This window comes from Rhinoraja longicauda, chromosome 24, assembly GCF_053455715.1.
Source record: "Rhinoraja longicauda isolate Sanriku21f chromosome 24, sRhiLon1.1, whole genome shotgun sequence".
Lineage (NCBI taxonomy): Eukaryota > Metazoa > Chordata > Chondrichthyes > Rajiformes > Arhynchobatidae > Rhinoraja > Rhinoraja longicauda.
Window position 1 is genome coordinate 8130714 of NC_135976.1, and position 22013 is coordinate 8152726.

The following is a 22013-nucleotide window of genomic DNA, read 5'->3' on the forward strand; positions in this document are numbered from 1 at the left end:
GGCTGAGGTCATGTGCAGGGAGATCCTATTTCAATTGCTGTTAAATACTTGGATTAATAGCATGGACTAATTTTGCACCCAACGTTACCACGTATGAACCAGATGCAAAATGTACCTCAGCAGTTCTTATGATTCATGACGGGACGTTTCCTGAGGGTATCATTCAACCTAAGAGTAATCATAATTGTGGATACGAGGAACTGCAGTTGCTAGTTTACAAAAAAGACACAAAGTGCCGGAGTAACTCAGTGGATCAGGCAGCATCTCTGGAGGATGTGGATAGGCGACAAAATCATTCTTTTGTTCAGCTTCGTATTGGTAATGTTGGAGAATAATAATATAGCATTTGTCTGAATATCTAAGCCTTTATCTTCCCCTGAATACTCAGAATTCATTGGAAGGCAGGGAGGAGGAGTCCCAGCCTTGAATGCTTTAATGAAACGATGGTAGTGGTGTCGAGACACAAGAAATTGCAGGTGCTTGAATCTTGAGCACAAAACAAACATCGCAATACACATAAGGTACAAAGTTGTGGTTCAGGCTCAGTGAACACTGTTTGTGTTAAATGCACTCATTTGGTAAGCACTCTTGAATGTACAACCTTCTGGTTGAGAGGGAAGTCTCACCTCAGAGAGTTGAGCATAAATCTAGCCCATCACTGCAATGCAGTATTGAGAGAGTACTGCATGTTATGTCCTGAGGATAACAGGTTAAACCAACACCACCTCTCCCCATTCCCTCATTCATTTGTTTTTGCTATTACAGGTCGAGATGAAATATCCCACACATGATTTTAAGTGAAAGCGAAATAAATTATTTGTTATTGATCACCTTAAAGACAGATTTGTTTGCTGTGATCACATTACTGCATGTATATATGTATTTCTCAGAGCAGTCATTAAATTTACACATTGCAAAAAACTCTTCAGAATATCAGGAGGTGCATATATAAAGTGTACAGCAGAAAAATCTTGAGCTTATCTGTTTTTTTGTATGTTAATACTAAAGAAATTACTAAACTTGATTCCCATCCAACAGTTTTTCCATCCACCAGTTAATCTATTTACAGAGACTATCCCACTGCCAATGTTGGTATATCAATATACACAAGAACTTGCATTGTGCAAGGACCATTCTTCAGCACTGGGCAAACCTTGAAGGCAAGGCATGGTTAGTGTCCTGCAATTCTTAAAGGCTTCTGGTTTGGCAAACTGTAACCATTTGTCTCTTCATTGGCTACTAGTTTATTGATTTGGTGGTGAATTAAGTTTGAGAGCTTCATCTTTCTGCTGCCCCAGAGGAGGCTAGTTGGACACGCTGGTCCCTCCCTGTTAACCCCTAGCACCAAGGACATGGAGGGTTGCCTGCCAAACTCCACCTGGGGGGATCGCAAGCGTGGTGCTGACTGACTTGGCCAGCGTGAGGAAGCACTGTGTGATTCTGAGTGCTTAGCTGTGTGACCTTGCCGTGTCCTTGCCTGTTAACTTGACAAGTCACACAACTTGCTGTGGCTCTTCAGTTGCATGGTGATGCTGCTCCAGCAGATAAAGAATTGATGGGCGGTTTAAGATGACCTGCAATGATTAGATAGATGCGGTTGAGCATTAGATCAAGTTTTTTGGAATGGGGTGTGTACATCCACACTGGGTCAACATACTCGCTTCCATGGTAGATTAAGCTGCAAGTGAAGCTCCTGGATGTGTTTGCCAATTTATGTTTATAAGCATTTATTCACAAAATGCTGGAGTAACTCAGCAGGTCAGGCAGCATCTCGGGAGAGAAGGATTGGGTGACGTTTCGGGTCCCATAAAACATATATGCAATAAATGCAAAAACAAATAAATACAATTATATTAAGTACAAAAGTTTTAACAGTGTTGCCTAGTGCAGAAGGTAGTGTTCAGTTCTCGTATGGCCCTGGGGTAAAAACTGTTCTTAAGTCTGTTTGTTCGGGATTTGATCGACCTGAAACGTTGACCGGAGGGCAGATGAACAAACAGACGGTGGCCGGGGTGGGATGGATCTTTTATTATTTTGCCTGCTCTACTGAGGCAGCGTAGGCTGAACAGGTGCTCCAGGGAGGGCAGTGAGCAGCCGATGATCTTCTGGGCCGTCGTGATGACCCTCTGAAGGGCCTTCCTGTCCTTTTCTGAGCAGCTGGCATACCATGTGGTTATACAGTATGCCAGCACACTCTCGATGGAGCAGCGATAGAAGGACATCATGAGCTTCTCCTGCAGGTTGGTCTTCCTGAGGATCCTCAGGAAGTGGAGTCTCTGCTGTGCCTTCTTCACTGTGGTGATAGTGTTGGTAGACCAGGTAAGATCCTCTGCGATGTGCGTACCCAGGAACCTGAAAGCGGGTACCCTTTCCACACAGACCCCAATGATGTAGAGTGGGTCGTATTCTGCACTGGTTTTCCTGAAGTCTATTATGAGTTCCTTTGTTTTGGAGGAGTTCAGGACAAGATTGTTCACTGAACACCATGCTGCCAGCCTTTGGATTTCATCCCTGTAGGCTGTCTCATCTCCTCCTGAGATGAGTCCAACCACAGTCGTGTCATCCACGAACTTGATGATGGTGTTGGTGGGATGGGTGGGGGCGCAGTCGTGAGTGTAGAGGGAGTAAAGGATGGGGCTCAACACACAGCCCTGTGGTGAGCCGGTGCTCAGTGTAATGGTGGAGGAGAGGTGAGGGCCTATTTTGACGGTCTGGGGGCGGTTGGTCAGGAAGTCCTTGATCCATTGGCAGATGGTTTGGGAAAATCCAAGGTCAGAAAGTTTGGTGACCAGTCTGCTCGGGATGACCGTGTTAAAGGCAGAGCTGAAGTCGAGGAAGAGCATCCTCACATAGCTCCCCTGGTGTTCAAGGTGGGTCAGTGCAGTGTGAAGAGCAGTGTCGATGGCATCCCATGTAGACCTATTTGCTCTGTAGGCAAACTGGTATGGGTCGAAGGTGGGTGGGAGGCTGGCTTTGATGTGCTGCAGGACCAATCTCTCGAAGCACTTTGTGATGACCGGTGTGAGTGCTACCGGACGGTAGTCGTTAAGGCCGCTGATGACAGACTTTTTCGGCAGTGCGATGATTGTGGCGGACTTCAGGCAGGGAGGGATGGTGGATTTTAAAAGGGACAGGTTGAAGATTTTTGTGAAGACCTCAGATAATTGGTCTGCACATTCTCTCAGCACTCTGCCCGTCACACCATCGGGGCCTGCAGCTTTCCTGGGATTCACTGCTCTGAGCACGCGCTTAACATCATACTCCTGCACAGTGAAGGTGTTGCTGTCAGGTGCTGGAGAGGGTGTTATGTCTGCCACTGCAGCTTTCACCTCGAAACGAGCAAAGAAACAGTTAAGTTCCTCTGCCAGCGAGGCGTCGCCGTCGGCAGTCGTGCGGTTGCTGGTCTTGTAGTTGGTGATGTGCTGGATGCCTTGCCATACCCGCCGTGGGTCATTGTTGGTAAAGTGGTCCTCAATCTTCCTCTTGTAGGACGCTTTGGCATCCTTGATGCCTCTCTTCAGGTTGGTTCTAGCAGCACTGTATAGAGCTCTATCACTAGACCTGAAGGCGGTGTTACGGTCCTTGAGGAGAGACCTGACATCCTTTGTCATCCAGGGTTTCTGATTGGGATACAACCGGAATCGTTTGTCGACGGTGACATTGTCAACACAGTTTTGGATGTAGCAGAGTACAGTTGATGTATACTCCTCCAAGTCCTGATCCTCAAAAATATCCCAGTTGGTCCTTTCGAAGCAATCCTGCAGCTGCGAGGAAGCTCCTTCAGGCCATGTCTTAACAGTCTTTATGGTGACTGGAGCTTTCCTCCTGAGTGGGGTGTATGCTGGAGTTAAGAATATGGACAGGTGATCTGACTGCCCCAGGTGTGGTAGTGGTGCTGACCTGAAACCCTTCTTAATATTTGAATAAACCTTGTCTAGTGTGTTTTTCCCCCTGGTAGCACATCTTATGTGTTGTTCAAGTTTCGGGAGAACTGACTTTAGGTCTGCATGATTGAAGTCCCCGGCTATGATGTGGGCTGCTTCTGGATATAACATATAACATATAACAACTACAGCATGGAAACAGGCCTGTCCGGCCCTACCAGTCCACGCCGACCATTCTCCCTGACCTAGTCTCATCTACCTGCACTCAGACCATAACCCTCTAATCCCCTCTTATCCATATACCTATCCAATTTACTCTTAAATAATAAAATCGAGCCAGCCTCCACCACTTCCACCGGAAGCCCATTCCATACAGCCACAACCCTCTGAGTAAAGAAGTTCCCCCTCATGTTACCCCTAAACCTTTGTCCCTCAATTCTGAAACTATGTCCCCTTGTTGGAATCTTCCCCACTCTCAAAGGGAAAAGCCTACCTACGTCAACTCTGTCCGTCCCTCTCAAAATTTTAAAAACCTCTATCAAGTCCCCCCTCAACCTTCTACGCTCCAAAGAATAAAGACCCAACCTGTTCAACCTCTCTCTGTAGCCTAAGTGCTGAAACCCAGGCAACATTCTAGTAAATCTCCTCTGTACCCTCTCCATTTTGTCGACATCCTTCCTATAATTTGGCGACCAGAACTGCACACCATACTCCAGATTTGGCCTCACCAATGCCCTGTACAATTTTAACATTACATCCCAACTTCTATACTCGATGCTCTGATTTATAAAGGCAAGCATACCAAACGCCTTCTTCACCACCCTATCCACATGAGATTCCACCTTCAGGGAACAATGCACAGTTATTCCCAGATCCCTCTGTTCCACTGCATTCCTCAATTCCCTACCATTTACCCTGTACGTCCTATTTTGATTTGTCCTACCAAAATGCAGCACCTCACACTTATCAGCATTAAACTCCATCTGCCATCTTTCAGCCCACCCTTCCAAAAGGCCCAAGTCTCTCTGTAGACTTTGAAAATCTACCTCACTATCAACTACTCCACCTATCTTAGTATCATCTGCATATTTACTAATCCAATTTGCCACACCATCATCCAGATCATTAATGTAAATGACAAACAACAGTGGACCCAACACAGATCCTTGGGGCACTCCACTAGACACTGGCCTCCAACCTGACATACAATTGTCAACCGTTACCCTCTGGTATCTCCCATTCAGCCATTGTTGAATCCATCTTGCAACCTCACTATTAATACCCAACGATTTAACCTTCTTAATCAACCTTCCATGTGGAACCTTGTCAAATGCCTTACTAAAGTCCATATAGACAACATCCACAGCCTTGCCCTTATCAATTTCCCTGGTAACCTCTTCAAAAAATTCAAGAAGATTAGTCAAACATGACCTTCCAGGCACAAATCCATGTTGACTGTTTCTAATCAGGCCTTGATTATCCAAATAATTATATATATTGTCCCTAAGTATCTTTTCCATTAATTTTCCCACCACAGACGTCAAACTAATAGGTCTATAATTGCTAGGTTTACTTTTAGAACCTTTTTTAAACAAGGCACAACATGCGCAATGCGCCAATCTTCCGGCACCATCCCCGTTTCTAATGACGTTTGAAATATTTCCGTCATAGCCCCTGCTATTTCTGCACTAACTTCCCTCAATGTCCTAGGGAATATCCTATCAGGACCTGGAGACTTATCCACTTTTATATTTTTCAAAAGTGTCCGTACCTCCTCTTCTTTAATCCTCCTAATTTCCATCACTACTCTACTTGTTTCGCTTACCTCACATAATTCAATATCCTTCTCCTCGGTAAATACCGAAGAAAAGAAATTGTTTAATATCTCCCCCATTTCTTCCGGCTCAGCACATAGCTGTCCACTCTGACTCTCTAATGGACCAATTTTTTCCCTCAATATCCTTATGCTATTGACATATCTGTAGAACCCCTTGGGGTTTACTTTTACATTACTTGCCAAAGCAGCCTCATATCTTTTTTTCGCTTTTCTAATTTCCTTTTTAAGATTCCTTTTACATTCTTTATATTCCTCAAGAACCTCATTTACTCCCTGCTGCTTATATTTATTGTATATCTCCCTCTTTTTCCGAACCAAGTGTCCAATTTCCCTGGAAAACCACGGCTCTTTCAAATTATTATTCTTTCCTTTCCACCGAACAGGGACATAAAGACTCTGTACTCTCAAAATTTCACCTTTAAATATCCTCCATTTCTCTATTATATCCTTTTCATAAAACAACAATTTCCATTTCACTCCTTTTAAATCCTTTCTCATCTCCTCAAAATTAGCCTTTCTCCAATCCAAAATCTCAACCCTTGGTCCAGATTTGACCTTCTCCATAATGATATTGAAACTAATGGCATTATGATCACTAGACCCAAAGTGCTCCTCAACACATACCTCCGTCACCTGACCCATCTCATTTCCTATGTGCTCTGTTGTGAGTTTATTGCACCGAGCAGGTAGCCTAAAGCTGTGCTAGCGTTAGCATTCGGTGGGATGTAGACTGCTGTTCCTATAACCCCTGTAAATTCACGAGGAAGGTAAAAAGGCCTGCATTTAACTGTTAGGAACTCCAGATCAGGAGAACAATGGCTATCCATGATTTGGATGTTAGTGCACCAGTTGTTGTGCACGTAAATGCATAACCCCCCCCCCCCTTGCTCTTACCGGAGTCGATGTTAGTTAGTTATCAAGTTCCAGGATCTAGACTTGGCTAACAAGGTCAGAATTTATTGCCCATCCTGAATTGTCCTTGAGAAGGTGGTGGAATACGGTAGTGACCAGCTGGTGCTTTTTGTCCTTCCGCTGACTGGATAACATGCAACAAAAGCTTTTCACTGTACCTCGGTACACGTGACAAGAAACTAAACTGAGAATTCAGAGGCTTGAGATACTGCAGCAAGTCGTCTTCTTCATAAGCCCTTTGCTCCTCTAGGGAGCATAGGCCATTGACAAATGTGCAGCAAGTGACTCACCATTATTCCATTATACACAAGATTTGTGCCTCGTAGATGGCTAAAGGCTTTGTGGTGAGCCACTTGCTGCAGCATATCCGGCCTCTGAATGCTTTTGTAGCCATGGTATTTATGTGGATTCAGTTTCTGTTCAGTTTACCAAACTGGATTATTGAGGGACTGTGCCATTATTAGATAAAGTTGGTTGAAAAATTCTTCAGATCGGGCAGGTTGTTAACTTCAAAGAGCAGGAACATCTTTCCACAGATATGGTCAACATATATTTCTCCACCAAATACCGTCAGAATATTTCTCCCACAGGATCCTTTCTGCAAGGCCTGCATGTAGTAGGCATCTCTCAATGCTTTTGGAAAGGAAATAGAAAGTTGCTTTCTGAGCTGTTAGTCTTTTTAATGCTTCTTTTTAGTTCGAGGATTTTAAACCGCGGCTATGATGCAATGAAGATGTATTTCCAAATCAGAATGGTGTGTGATTTCAATGTGGCTTTCAGGGGAGATTCCCAGGACTAACTCTTATCCTTCCAGATGCTCAAGGCTGTGGGTTTAGGAGGTGCTGTTGAAGAAAGCTTAGCAAGTTGCTGATGTACACCTTGTAGATGGAATATCCATCAGATATGATTCATCAGTGGTGGATGGAGTACCAATCCAGTGAGACGGTGCGAAGCTTAAATGTGTTATTGCACTGCTTGGGAAAGGTTTTAGATAATCGTGAATTATTTGTGTCAATGCCCAAATTCATGATCTGCTGACAAAACGAGTCCAGTTACGTTTGTGTTTAGAGTTGGCCGGTAATTACATTGAATGCCACAAAGAGATGGTCTCTCTTGTTGGAGATGATCACTGACTAGAACATATGGCATGAATGTTTATTGCCATGTGTTGACACATATCTGAATGTTACCTTGGTCTTAATGAGGACAAAGATTGAAGTGGGCAAAGTTTGCTGTGTTATCCATGGAGTTGTAAATGGAACCCAATGCTATATAATCATAACTTTCCATTTGATGAAGGCACAGTCATTGATGAAGCTGCTGAAAATGGTTGCCAAGGACAGCGCCCCAAGGTGGTGCAGTGGCACACCAGTTAGTGCTGTCCCAGGGACCAGGGTTTGATTCTGAACTCTGGCGCTGTCTGGATGGAGTTAGCATCTACTCCCTGTGACCATGTGTGTCATTTTATTCCCCTGGGTGCTGCAGTTTCCCCTCTCACCTGTACGTTGTGCTGGTAGGTTAACTGGCCACCGTAAAGTAGTGTGGGTAAGTGGCAAAAGAATCAAAGTGGGGTGCACGGGCATGTGAGACAGAGTTCCCAGTCACCATGGAAATAAGGAGGAGGGGATGAGACTGATGGGATGGCATTGTGGAGAGTCAGCATAGAACCGAGGTGCCTAATGGCCTCTTTTATTGTATAACGAGTTAGTAAGGGCTGAAGTGCCTGTTCCGCAACAACAACATGTATCTTCCCTTATGCATCATATGGTTTCAGTGACTGGAGGGTTTCCCTTGACAGCCACTGATAGTTTTACTGGGGTTTTTTTATGCCATACTCTCTTCATATGAAGGGAAATCATTCTCACTTTCTGAAATTCAGCTCTTTGACCATTTTTAGACCAGTAATGAAACACTGGCAGATCCTGACCTGGCCATCTGTGAGATGGTTATTGTCGAGTATCACTTACTGTGACGCCTTCTGTTGAGAGGTTAAGTCAACAGGACGATAGTTGACCAGATTTGGTTTGACGTCTTTGCGGTCAGAACATATCCAGGCAATATTTGTTAATGACATTGGGACGCCAATGTTGTAGATGTATCAAAAGAGCTTGGTTGGAGACAGGTTTCAGAGCATTAGCAGCACAGCTGCAATGATTTCATAAGCCATGGCCTTACCCTTGACCAGGGGATGTGGCTGTTTCACATGGTAGGAATCAAATTGATTTCTGTGATTTCGGGAGGGGATGCAGGGAGATTCTTGTAACTTCAACGTTAGCCACCTGGCACAAGAGCAAAAGATTACCTGTTTTGACCCAAAATGCTGATGCTGGTTCTTTCCCGCCCCCATCTTAAGACCAACGTTTCTCCAGCTTTTACAATATTATTGTGTTAATTCATTATGTCCTGGTATTAGTTACTCGGAACAAGATGACATTAAGTGGGACATATATCCATGGGAACAGTGGTACTGTTGGATCCATTTTTAAATACAATTTCTGAAATTCATATGTGTAGGAAGGAACTGCAGATGCTGGTTAAAACCAAAGATAGACACATAATGTTGGAGTAACTCAGCGGGTTACTCCAGCATCTGAAATTCATATTTTACATTTTCTATTCAATGAAGTGGACTGTGCTAAACTAAAGGTTGCAAGTCTGGAATTTCTCCAGAAACACTGTTGGAACCCAAGCTGGTTTTCACTGATGTTCAAATTTCCAGTCCAATGCCCTTTCCAGTGTGCATGCCTGGTTTATTTTGTGCAAATAGTTACTGTAAATTAAGTTTCTGTCCACGTTTCATAAGCATTCTCGGTGTAACTGTTTTTATTGGTCGTGCTCCACATTGTTCTTTTATCAATGGACTCTTATTTTACAGAAGTGATCCAGGTAGGTCACCACAGTAGTGCAGCTTGTAGAGCCGCTACATCTCGGTGCCAGAGTCCCCGGTTCAATCCTGACCTTGGTTTCTGTTTCTGTGGAGTTTGCCTTTCTCCATATGGACCACATGGGTTCCTCCAGGTGCTTCAGTCTTCCCCCCACATCCCAAACGTGTGCAGCTTACTGTAAATTGCTCCAAATGTGTAGGTAGCATCTGAAGGTTCGAAAAGGTAAAATGTTTCAGTTTGTTGAGTTTATTGTCACGTGTACCGAGGTACAGTGAAAAGCTTTTGTTGCGTGCTAAAATGTGATTACTGTAGGATTAGAATAAATGGGCAGTTGATGGTCAGTGCAAACTCAGTGGGCAGAAGGGGCTATTTTCATGCTGTTATGTTATAATCTCACCATCCCATGCAATGAATCTGCCCTCCCTGTTATCGATCACTCATCCTGTTTTTACGTCTCACTAATGACACCAGAAACCAGCTGGACTACTAGGCAGTCTTCCACGGCTCCTGTGTTTGGAGCTTTTGAGTTATGACCTTATTGATAACCTGCAATTATTACAGTCATTGAATCACACAGCATGGGAACAGGCCATCAGGCCCAACGTCCATGCTGACTAATGGGTGCCCTTGTGTATTGATCCCATCATCCAGCACCAAGTCCATCGTCTTCTGTACCAAGGTGATTCATCTAGACGCTTCTTAAAAGTTGCCTCAGCAATTCAGCTTCAACCACTCTCTCAAACATGACACTCCAGGTACTGACAACTCACTGACTGAAGTCGGCCCTCTTCATATCTGCTGTAAATATAATTCCCCATACCCTAAATCTACATCCTCTCGCTTTATTTACCTCTGGTAAAGGAAGATGTTTCCTGCAGTCTCCCCGATTTATAGCCCTCATAATTTTATCCACTGAAGCAGGCAGAGGAGTTGAGTTTAGACAATAGACACTAGGTGCAGGAGGAGGCCATTCGGCCCTTTGAGCCAGCACTGCCATTCAATGTGATCATGGCTGATCATTCTCAATCAGTACCCCATTCCTGCCTTCTCCCCATACCCCCTGACTCCGCTATCCTTAAGAGCTCTATCTAGCTCTCTCTTGAATGCATTCAGAGAATTGGCCTCCACTGCCTTCTGAGGCAGAGAATTCCACAGATTCACAACTCTCACAGTTTATTTTGGCATTATGTTTGGCACAGAGATTGAGGGCCTAAGAGCCTCCTGTGCTGTACTGTTCTATGGTCTATGTTAAATTAGGTCAGTAAATGAAAAGGCAGTGAACCAACTGTTCAGCCTGGCGCTACTGCCTCAGGAGACGATTCTTCTATTTTTTCTTTAATGGAGGGAGCAGTGATTTAAGGAGCAAGGTCAAACATTCAATTTAAAGCTGGTCAGAGAAGAATAAACAGAATAGCTGCAAAGTGAAAGTTTCCATAACTCCATTGGTTCTGATGATACTCTCCACTTTCTTTGTAGATTGGCAACTACAAGCGCTCAGTGAAGCGGATTGACGATGGTCACAGGTTGTGCAACGATCTAATGAGCTGTGTCAATGAACGGGCAAAGATAGAGAAGTCCTACTCTCAGCAGCTGACTGACTGGTCCAAAAGGTGGAAACAGCTCATTGAGAAAGGTATGTGGACTATTATTGGGCTTGGCTTGTAAATATAGATGCAGTATAATTCCATGTTCAAAGAGATAATTTTATTTGTTGGAATATTTGTAAATGAATATATGGACTAGTGATTAAAGGTGCTGAAATCCTTGCTGCTTCTGTTAATAAACTATCATAAATATTGTCACCATCTCATATCGATCGAGAGAAAATTGGGGGAACAATGTTAACAGTACATCTTGCAGCTTTATCATTTGGTAGACTTCTTTTGTTAGTTGAGTATCTCCATAGAACTTGTGCCTGAATTGCTAATGTCCTTGTGTTGAGCCAGAACTTGAGTGGTGGTGATGGGGAGATATTTGTAAAAGGTAACTTTACTGGAGCAGTACCTGACTATTGTTGCATCGTTTATAGGCAGCATTTTAAGTTGAAGAGTTTTTGCGTCTGTGTAGGAAGGAACTGCAGGTGCTGTTTTAAACCGAAGATAGACACAAAATGCTGGAGTAATTCAGCGGGACAGGCAGCATCTCTGGAGAGAAGGAATGGGTGACGTTGCTGTTATGTAAACAGGGCAGGAACAATATTGTATTATTTTTCCAGTTGCCAAACTGAAATTATGTACTTCACTCAGTTATGGTCAATTTTGTATGCATTGATTTTATTCCTCTGTGTATAACAAGGGCAGACTTTATGCTTATCCTTATATTATCTTGAATAGATGGTGGTCGGTGTCATGAACACCTGCAGCCCATGTATTGAAGCCATCCTTACTGGGAATGACCCACGATTATTAGTCAATGAGGTCAAAAGGGTTGTGAACTATTTCCAATTCAGAATAGCACATGACTTGGAGAGAATTTTTCAGAGGATGTTTCTGTGCAAATCCTGGCCTTGGGAAAGCAACTTCACTTCTGACTTTATGCAGGAAAGGTGATTGATAATGTAGCTGGACGTGGACAGGCTGGGGGCACCGGCTTTAGGAGCTGCTGAGCGTGATGACAAGAAGCACAATATAATCAATTGGCCAGCTATCTTCTATGTAATTCCAGTTACAATAGAGAGTGATTTCCAAAAGCAACTGGGAATCCGTATTAGCCTTCTGAATTGATTACACAGAAGCCAGCAGAATTTTCTGTTGCCATCTTTAAATGCCTTCTTGGAAAAGGGAAGAAATATTTGGCATTCTGGAAGGATAAATGAAATGTTCTCGACTGCTGCCAGGAGATTGGAGAAAAGTATAAACCTTGGTTTATTTACATGCATATTCTAAAAGGCCAGAGACGTCTCTGTAGGATTGGAGATGATTTAATTCACTTCCTATAATACATTATGTATCATGTGAAGTGTTTATATGAGCCTGAAGATGAGGTATCATGTGTTGAGAGGGTTTGCCTGAGAATAATTACATTTGTATGTGATCTCTCGTGAAGTGTTTTCAGGGCGGCACTGTGGCAGAGCGGTAGAGTTGCTGCTTTACAGCGCTTACAGCACCAGAGACCAGGGTTCGATCCTGGCTACGAGTACTTACCTGTACAAAGTTTCTACATTATCCCCATGACCTGCGTGGGTTTTCTCCAAGTACTTCGGTTTCCTCTCACACTCCAAAGATGTACAGGTTTGTAGGTTAATTGGCTTAGTGTAAATGTAAAAATTGTCCCTAGTGCAGGATAGTGTTCATGTGTGAGGATCGCTGGTCGATGCGGACTCTGCCAGGCCGAAGGGCCTGTTTCTGCGCTGTATCTCTAAACTAAACTAAACTAATCTAATCTATATACTAGAACTCTCATTTGTTTGTTTGTTCCTGAACTACAGCCAAAACGGTACACGATAGCACGACAATTTTAGGCCCACCTTACTCACCATCCATTGGTGCTAATGGAAGGTTTCATTGAAATCGGTGTTATATTTTTTAAGTTATTCACATTTTAAAGTTTAAATCTATCTGCTAGGGAGGGAGGGGGAGGAGGGAGGTCAAAGGGGGTTGGGGGGGAGGGAGGTGGATGGGGAGGGGGGTGGAGGGAGGGCGAGGGAGGGGGAGAGGGGTTGGGAGGGGGGAGGGGTAGGGGGTAGGGAGGGGAGGGGGGGATAGGGAGGGGGAGGGGGAGGAGGGAGGGGCAAGGGGGAGGGGGAGGGGGGAGGGGCAAGGGGGAGGGGGGAGGGGGAGGGGTGTGGAAGGGGGAGGGGAAGAGAGGGTGCTGCACCAATGTAGGAGAGGTTTGGGCCCAACGGGTCCACTTGGTCTAGTATCTACTATTGTGTGCCATTATACAATTATTGCAGCCATTTGTGATAGTCAACAATGCCTTCATTGTAAGCTGATTATGATGCTGAATCAGATCTCATCTATCTCCCCCACCCCTAAACCCAAGGTCAGTTAGAACCTCCATGTTCTCCTGCTTCAGTTTAGCTAACACACCACAAACCTGGACTCACACCAAGGGCGTTCTGTACTGTCTGGCAGAGAGACAATTCACATTCATTGTTCAAGGGCTTTTCTCCCAATAGCACCTTGGGCTCACTGGTAAACATATAATTTTACATTTGCAATGTTCGTATATTTTCAATTTTGACCAATTTAAAATACAAAGCTTACTTAAAGAAAATAACCTTACCACACCAGCAAAATAACCTTACCACACCAGTATATCAGCGGACGTGTAATTTCAATAATAAGCACAGTCCGTCCCTTCAATGTTTAATCTACAAAGCTAATTTTAAACACAAAATAAGCATTTGCAGGGAATAGTCTGAACAATGCAGTCTTTGTAAGGAAATATTTTATGATTTTATTTTTAGTATGTATGCAATCTCTGGCACAGAGTAAGTTCAGGGCCCATTCAGTCAATTATCGAAAAAGATAAATTATACCAGCAAGTTAGATGAGTTAAAACTATTATCCACTTCACAGTAAAAGCACTTACAAAATGTTAAAATCCCCATTGTTTTTATGTCTTCATTTACGTAATGGCAATTGCTTAGGAGCAAAGAATTGCAGATGCTGGATTACAACAAAAAAAAAGAAACAATGTGCTGGAGTAACTCAGTGGGCATGGCAGCATCCCTGGAGAACTTGGATAGGTGACATTTTGGATCGGAACCCTTCTTCAAGTTGATTGTTGGGGGGAGGGAGATAGAGAAACCAAGATGGTAGGAGGAGCAGGACAAGGCTTGGCAGTAATAGGTGAACCCAGGTGAGGGAGGGGGGGCGGGGGTTTGAAAGGGTGATTGTTGGACAAAGGTCAAAGGTGGAAAAAAAGGTGCGAGACAAAAGGATTGAAGAGTTGTGAATTATGAAGCCCGAGGAAAGAATGCAGATGGCAGTGAAGGGGGAGAGAGAAATCGGTACAAGTCTAGGTGGGGCAGAGGGAAACGGGGTGGGGCAGAGGGAAACGGGGGCGGGGCAGAGGGAAACGGGGGTGGGGCAGAGGGAAACGGGGGCGGGGCAGAGGGAAACGGGGTTGGGAGGAAGAAAGAGGGATGTAGAGGTTGTTGGAGGTTATCTAAAATTGGAGAATTCAATGTTCATACCATTGGGTTGTAAGCTACCCAAGCGGAATATCACCTATCCATGTTCTCCAGGGTTGCTGCCTGACCTGCTGAGTTACCCCAACACTCTTTGTCCTTCTTTTTGTGGCAATTGTCTATCCCTGCTATCTTTATCTGTGGTTGGTTTTTTAAAAGATTTTTTTTAGATTTAGAGATACAGCACGGAAACAGGCCCTTCGGCCCACCGAGTCCGCGCTGCCCAACGATCCCCACACATTAACACTATCCCACACACACTAGGGACAATTTTTAAAAAACATTTACCCAGTCAATTAACCTACATACCTGTACGTCTTTGGAGTGTGGGAGGAAACTGAAGATCTCTGAGAAAACCCACACAGGTCACGGGGAGAACGTACAAACTCCGTGCAGACGGCGCCCGTAGTCAGGATCGAACCTGAGTCTCCGGCGCTGCATTCGCTGTAAGGCAGCAACTCTACCGCTGCACCACCGTGCTGCCCGTTAGACTTAAGTCCTAGCTTCAGTCCGAAGTTTCAGTCTGAAGTCCTAGCTTCAGATTTTTAGGTTACTATTAGACTGCATCCATGGGCAGGGCCTTCTTCCTGCACCAAGGGCAACATGCAAACCTCCAGAGCACAAACTGCAGTCTGCTCTCTCTGCAGTATTTCTTTTTTTCCTCCTTTAGAATCAAACGATTGGATATGGATTGTTCTTAGTGCTGTTGGCAGATGAGTTCCAAAGGGTAACACTGCCTGTTAAGAAAAAAGAAAACTATTTTTTGGACACCTTTCATAATCTTTAGGACAGACAATGAACACGTTTTAGAAATGTTGTTGCTATGACAACATTTAGCAGTGTGACGGCTCACTTAAATGATCGAAAATCCCAGAACTGCAATTGAATAAATATCCAGGTAATGATCTTAATGGCGAGGAATGCTCAGAAAGCACCAAAGCCAAATAGTCCATATTCCCCTTTTGTCCCCCCTCTTTCCCCTCAGTATCCCCTTCCACATGTATCCCTCCGTCTGGTTTTACATTTCACTCCTCCTCGTCTTTTCTTATCTAACAACCTTTTGTTTCCTTATTACCTCTAGCCTTTGTCACTTACTCCACCGATCTGCCAATCCCCCACCCCTGCCTTCACCTGTATCCACCTATCGCTTGCAAAGCTTTGCCCATACCCATGTTTCTAATTTAGAGATACAGTGTGGAAACAGGCCCGTGGATCCACCTGGCCCTCCTGGTCCATTGCTCACCTGTACACTAATTCTATAAGCAACGGACAAGGGGCAATTTACAGAAGCCAATTAACCCACAAACCTGCGCGTCTTTGGAATTTTGATCGAAATCGGAGCACCCAGAGAAAACCCGTGCGATCACAGGGAGAACCTACAAACTCCACACAGAGAACACCCATAGTCAGGAACGAACCTGAGTCTCTGGCACTGTGAGGCAGGAGCTCTACTGCTGTACCACTGTGCCGCACTATGATGGAAAGCATACTGATTGGTTGCATCGTGGCCTGGTTTGATCTTTCAAACGCTCAAGAATGAAGGAAGATGCACTTAATGGTGGATATTGTCCCATCCAACTTGGGTACTGACCTCCACACCATTGATGGGATCTACAGCAAGTGCTTCAAAAAGACTGCTAATATCTTTGAACAACCTGGCCATGCTCTCTTCCAGATAACCTCCAGGTTCAAGAACAGCTTCTTCCCATCAATCGTTAGGTTCTTGAACCACCCTGCACAACACTAATCATGACCCTACCTCAGCATCGAGCCACTGCAGACTTTGCACCAGTCTGGTTGCACTATTTGCTTTGGTTTTTGCATAATCATGGACTCATTTACTTAGAATAACTGCTGTATTTTAGCTGTTGCGTTGTTGCATTTAATGTATCTGTAAAGGTTGCAGCAAGTAAGGATTTAGCAACTAAGCAAGCAAGCCGAGTCTGAAGAATGGTCTCGACCCAAAACGTCACCTATTCCTTTTCTCCTGAGATGCTGCCTGACCCGCTGAGTTACTCCAGCACTTTGTGTCTATCTTCAGTGTAAACCAGCATTTGCTGTTCATTCCTACACATTTTGTCTGCTCCATTGTGAAATCTCCTCAAGGTATCCCACTTTGAAGAAGTTCTCCTCTCTCTGGGAGTTTTGCAACATCCCATCACACTGCTCCCCCTCTATGAGTCTGAAGAAAGGTCTCGCCCCAAAACCTCACCTATTCTTTTTCTCCAGAAATGCTGCTTGACCCACTGAATTACTCCAGCATTTGGTGTCCATCTAAGGATTTTATTGTTCTGATTCCAATCCGATATATTAGACAAATAAATCATTCTGCAATCTCTTGTATCTTGAAGGTTATTTTTGCAAACCTGTGATGGATTTTCCATTTACAATCTCTGGAGGTAGCAATGCATGTAGTTAGTGCTCCTTATTAATGGACAGAAGTCCTGGAATCGAATGAGGTTAGGTGTCTGGAAAGTCCATAAATATGACAGAAGAGCATACCTGAGGGAGTGTCTAGTCCGCTGCTTCTCCCAACTCATGTTTGTAGAAGACTCTTGACTCTTAACTACCAGCAATGTTTGTATTTCAAACTGTTCATTCGTTCTCTGCACTTTTCCACCAGAAATCAATAATATTGTGCTTTTTTATTGTATCCTTGTCTTCTTTCCTGAAATGTCAAGGAAAGGGAAAGATAATAAGAATGGGGTCATACTTTAATGAGCAATTATAGTTCATTATTTTGAGTGCTGATAAGTGTGAAGGGCTAGCAGAGTAAAAGGCAGCAGTTACCAGATTCCATACATTGGAATAAGGCCAGGTCTTGGATATTTAATACGTGTCTGCCTATTATCATTGAAACTTCCTGATTTTAATTATATTTATCCGTCGTATGACCTAAGGTCTGATTGATTTATTTCTTTTAAACTTATTTTCCACAGAAAATGACACAGTGCTGGAGTAACTCAACGGGTCAGGCAGCCTCTCTGGAGAACATGGAGCCGTTCTCCGGAGATGCTGCCTGGCCCACTGAGTTACTCCAGCACTTGACGTCCTTTCTTGTAAACCACCACCTGCAGTTCTTTGTCTCTGTTTTCCTCAGAACGTCTTATGTTTCAGGCAGTCTGAAGCTTTTGCTGTCTTCACTGTGGCTCACCTGAAAGCATTCTAGCCTCTGTGTCAGATGCTTGTGTGTTCAAGTCCCACAATGCCTGATGCTTTAAATGCAGTGTTGAGGAAGTTCGGAACTGTCAGAGTCTTCAGTAATGGATCTTTGTCATGTTGTTCCAAAAAAGGAGCACAGGAGTTATCGGTGTGCCTTGGCCAATGTTTGTCCTTCGGCAATAGAAGGTTTGTGAATATGCGATATTGGACATAGAAAGAAAATTCTATTCTGAGATTATTAACCTGGTTATTATGCTCCTGCTGTTCACTGGGATTTTCCTCTGCAGAAATTAGTTGGTATTTTGCAGGTCATGAAGTACTTTGTTGATTGCGTAAAAATAAGTCTTGAAAGGGACGAGAAAAAGTACCTGATAAATGCAATAGTAAAGAGCATAAGGCACAAGGGTTATATTTCTAAAGATAGACACAATGCTGGAGTAACTCAGCGGGCCAGGCAGCATCTCTGGAGAGATGGAATGGGTGACGTTTCCGGTCAAGACCCTTCTTCAGATCATTCTTCACATTTCTAAAGTACCTGTGGGCCTGCTTCACCTGTTGAATAAAATCATAGATTAACCCACTCTTGGCCTTAGCTCCAGCTTCCTATATAAACCTTTGATTTCCATATGGTCCAGAAATCAATCACAGCGTTAAATATACTGAATGCCACAACCCACGGTTTCTGGGGAGAAAATGCCAAATAAAATCACAGCTCTACGGGATCATAAATCCATCTTCAGCCCAACATGGGCAACCCTTTGCACTGAAGTGATGGCCTCCACTTCAAGAATCCCCCACTGAGGCAACATTCTCTCAACATCTACCTTATCAAGCTCACCTCTACTTTCAGTCTGATGAAGGGTTCTGACCCGAAACATCACCTATTCTTTTTCTCCAGAGACTCGCTGAGTTACTCCAGGATTTTGTCTCTATTTTCGGTATAAACCAGCATCTGCAGTTCCTTCCTACACATTAAGCCTTCTTAGTGTTTTGTTACAATAAGATCCTCTTCTTCCAGACTCCAGACTAGAAGCCCATTCTAGTCCTTTTTACTACTCGTACAGTAACCTCTTCATCCCAGGAATTAATCTGGTGAATCCTCCCTGCACAAGCTCTAAGGCAAAGATGTCCTTCCTTTCTCTTGCACCTCTTACAATAAGGACATATATTCCATTTGTTTTTCCTATTTGCCAGTTGTACTAGTATGCTAAGTGCTTCTTGTACAAGTTCACCGAGATTCCTCTGTGTGCTAGCCTTCATTGGTCACACATCATATAAATATTATGCTTCCCATTCTTCCTATAAAATGCATAACACTACATTTCATATCATATCATATATCATATCATATCATATATATACAGCCGGAAACAGGCCTTTTCGGCCCTCCAAGTCCGTGCCGCCCAGTGATCCCCGCACATTAACACTATCCTACACCCACTAGGGACAATTTTTTTTTTTACATTTACCCAGCCAATTAACCTACATACCAATTAACCTACATTTCCTGTACAATAAACCTTCTATCTTCTGCCTACTCTCTGAACTTCCCTATATCACATTTTATTGCATCATATTCACACCTATTTTGGTATTGCAAGCAGCTTTGGTGCAGTAAATTCATAAATCATTTATATATCTGATAAATAGCCTCAGCACTGAAATCCCCAGCTGCAATTTGCCAGTTTGAAAAGGCCACATTTACTTTTTTTTCCCCTATCAGTTAACTAATCCTCTATCCACACTGATATGATAACCTCACTATCATGATTCCACATCCAGTAACATATTATTGAATACCTTTTGGAAATCCAAATATGCTATACCCGTTGGTTCTTTATTCACCCTGCTGATCACTATCCACTCTAAGGGTTCTTTCTCTGACTTGTGAAACTGGCTCCTAGAATATGGGGCCAAAATTAAACTGCTGGAGTAACTCAGTAAATTGTGCAGCATCTGCAGGGTTGTGGGGGAAGGGACTTGGTAGCATTTCAGGGTCCAGACCCTGCATTGGAACACAAGAGACTGCAAGTGCTGGCATCCAGAGCACAACGAAAGAAGAGTTGGAGGAACTGGGAGCAAAAAAACAATCTGGTGGAGGAACTTAGTAGGTCAAGCAGTGTCTGCAGGTGGATCAAACGGTCAACGTTTTGGGTCAAAACCCTGCGTCTGGAGAGAGAGAGGAGAGAGGGAAGGTAGCTGGTGTAAAGAGAAGAAGGGGAAGACAGAAGCAATGGGTGGATGGTGGATTAAGGAGGGGTGGAGGATGATGGATTAAGGAGGGGTGGAGGATGATGGATTAAGGAGGGGTGGAGGATGATGGGCAGAAGGAGCCAGGGAAGGGAAGGAGATGGGAGGAGTTGGGAGGCAGAGGGAAGGAGTTGGATGGAGGTAAACAGAAGCGAAAGAAAAGAAGGCAGATGGAGCTAGGTGAGGCGAAGGCGAAGATAGTGGCTGGAAGATGGCAAGAGGCCACACAAGGTCTGCTGGTGCTGATGTCTGATGAATAAGGGAGGTGATAATGAGAGCCATTAGGGGACAAGCAGAGGACATGGAACCGGAACCAGGAGGGGGAGAGGGTAGGAGGCAGATGGAAACAGGAGGGGGGAGGGGACAAAAAGCGGGAGATGGGTGCGGGGTGGGGAGACATGTATGGGAAAGGGGACAAAATATGGGAGGACGGGGGGAGGGATTGGAAAGAGAGAGAGAGTGGGGTGGGGGAGAGGGTCACCTAAAATTGGAAAATTCAATGTACATTCCATTAAGTTGTTGCCTGGTGGGAATGTGAGGTGTTGTGCCGTTGGGAATTTTTAATATTCAAGCAGTGTCTGCAGGTGGATCAAATGGTCAGGATTGACCATGCATCAGGGCACCGTTCCTTTAGTTCTTTTCCCAACACAGATGCTGTTTGAACCACAAAGTTCCTCCAGCAGGTTATTTGTCACACCTGATTCCAGCATTCGCAGTCTCTTGTGTCTCTTAGAATGTGGGACTAAACTGCAGACAAAGATCTCTCTACCATGGGGAAGAATCAGTTATGCTTTTGCTTTTGTTAAATAATGGACATGTTCTCTGTATTCTTTTTTTGCTGCTTTTGGGCCTTCTCTTCTGTATCCTATTTATTTTAAAAGAGATGCCGTGAGAATTACATTAGAGTCTCGTGTTGTTTGTCCATGAGCTGAATTGTTGCTTTGCAGAAGTTAAGTAGTTTTACCAATAAGCGAAATGGTTGAGATATTAGAGACAAGGACCTGCAGATGTTGGTTTACAAAAAAAAACACAAAGTGCTGGAGTAACTCAGCAGGTAGGCAACATCTCTGGAGAACAGGTAGGCAACATCTCTGGATATGTGACATTTCAGGTTGGGAACCCTTCTTCAGACTAATTGTAGTTGGGAGACTAAGCTGGAACAGAGGTGGGGGCAGGACAAAGCCTGGCAAGTGATAGGTGGATACAGGTGAGGGGTGTTCTTGACTTGTTACTCTTTCACTTTGTGTCTTTTTTTGGTTGAGGTATTAGTTGAGTTAAAGATGATTCCTTGCACCATTTTGTAGGATCCCAATATGGAACTCTAGAGAGAGCCTGGATGGCATTGATGACGGAGGCAGATAAAGTGAGCGAGTTGCATCTGGAGGTGAGAAATGCACTAACCGGTGAAGATTTTGAGAAGATCAAGAACTGGCAGAAAGATTCCTTTCACAAGCAGATGATCGGAGGCTTCAAGGAGACCAAGGAAGCAGAGGATGGATTCCGGAAAGCACAGAAACCCTGGGCTAAAAAACTAAAAGAGGTAAAGTGCAGCTTAGGCAGTTTCAAATGGCTTATTGTGAGGTACATCATTATCATTTGGTTACTGTAAGATATATCGCCTATAACTCACTGGGATTATGAAGTATAGAGCGAAACAGACGATCTGTCCACGCACTCAAAGGATCACACGTTTATTTGATTCGTTTATAGAATGAATCAAATCAATGTAGAATGTGCAACTAATCCAAAAATTAAATGAATTGAGTTGCATGTTTATTTTCCCATTGTTGTGCTGTTATGCTGGAAGCAACTATTTGAGCTGTATTTGCTTTGGTTTAGTTTAGTTTAAATATACAACATGGAAACAGGCCTCTCGGCCCAATGAATCCACGCTGCCCATCGATCACCTGTTCCCACTAATTCTATGTTGTCACACTTTCTCATCC

The 22013-nt window shown here is 43.9% G+C and overlaps 1 protein-coding gene across 10 annotated transcripts in view; it reads left to right on the forward strand.

Moving 5' to 3' along the window:
• The window catches only part of pacsin1b (protein kinase C and casein kinase substrate in neurons 1b), a 211311-nt gene that overhangs the window by 154029 nt on the left and 35269 nt on the right, over window positions 1–22013 (forward strand). For all 10 annotated transcript variants that reach the window (XM_078420600.1, XM_078420601.1, XM_078420604.1 and 7 more), the window contains 2 exons: window positions 10995–11151; window positions 21372–21607. In XM_078420600.1, the coding sequence (XP_078276726.1) occupies window positions 10995–11151; window positions 21372–21607 (393 nt within the window). The remainder of the gene's footprint in view (window positions 1–10994; window positions 11152–21371; window positions 21608–22013) is intronic.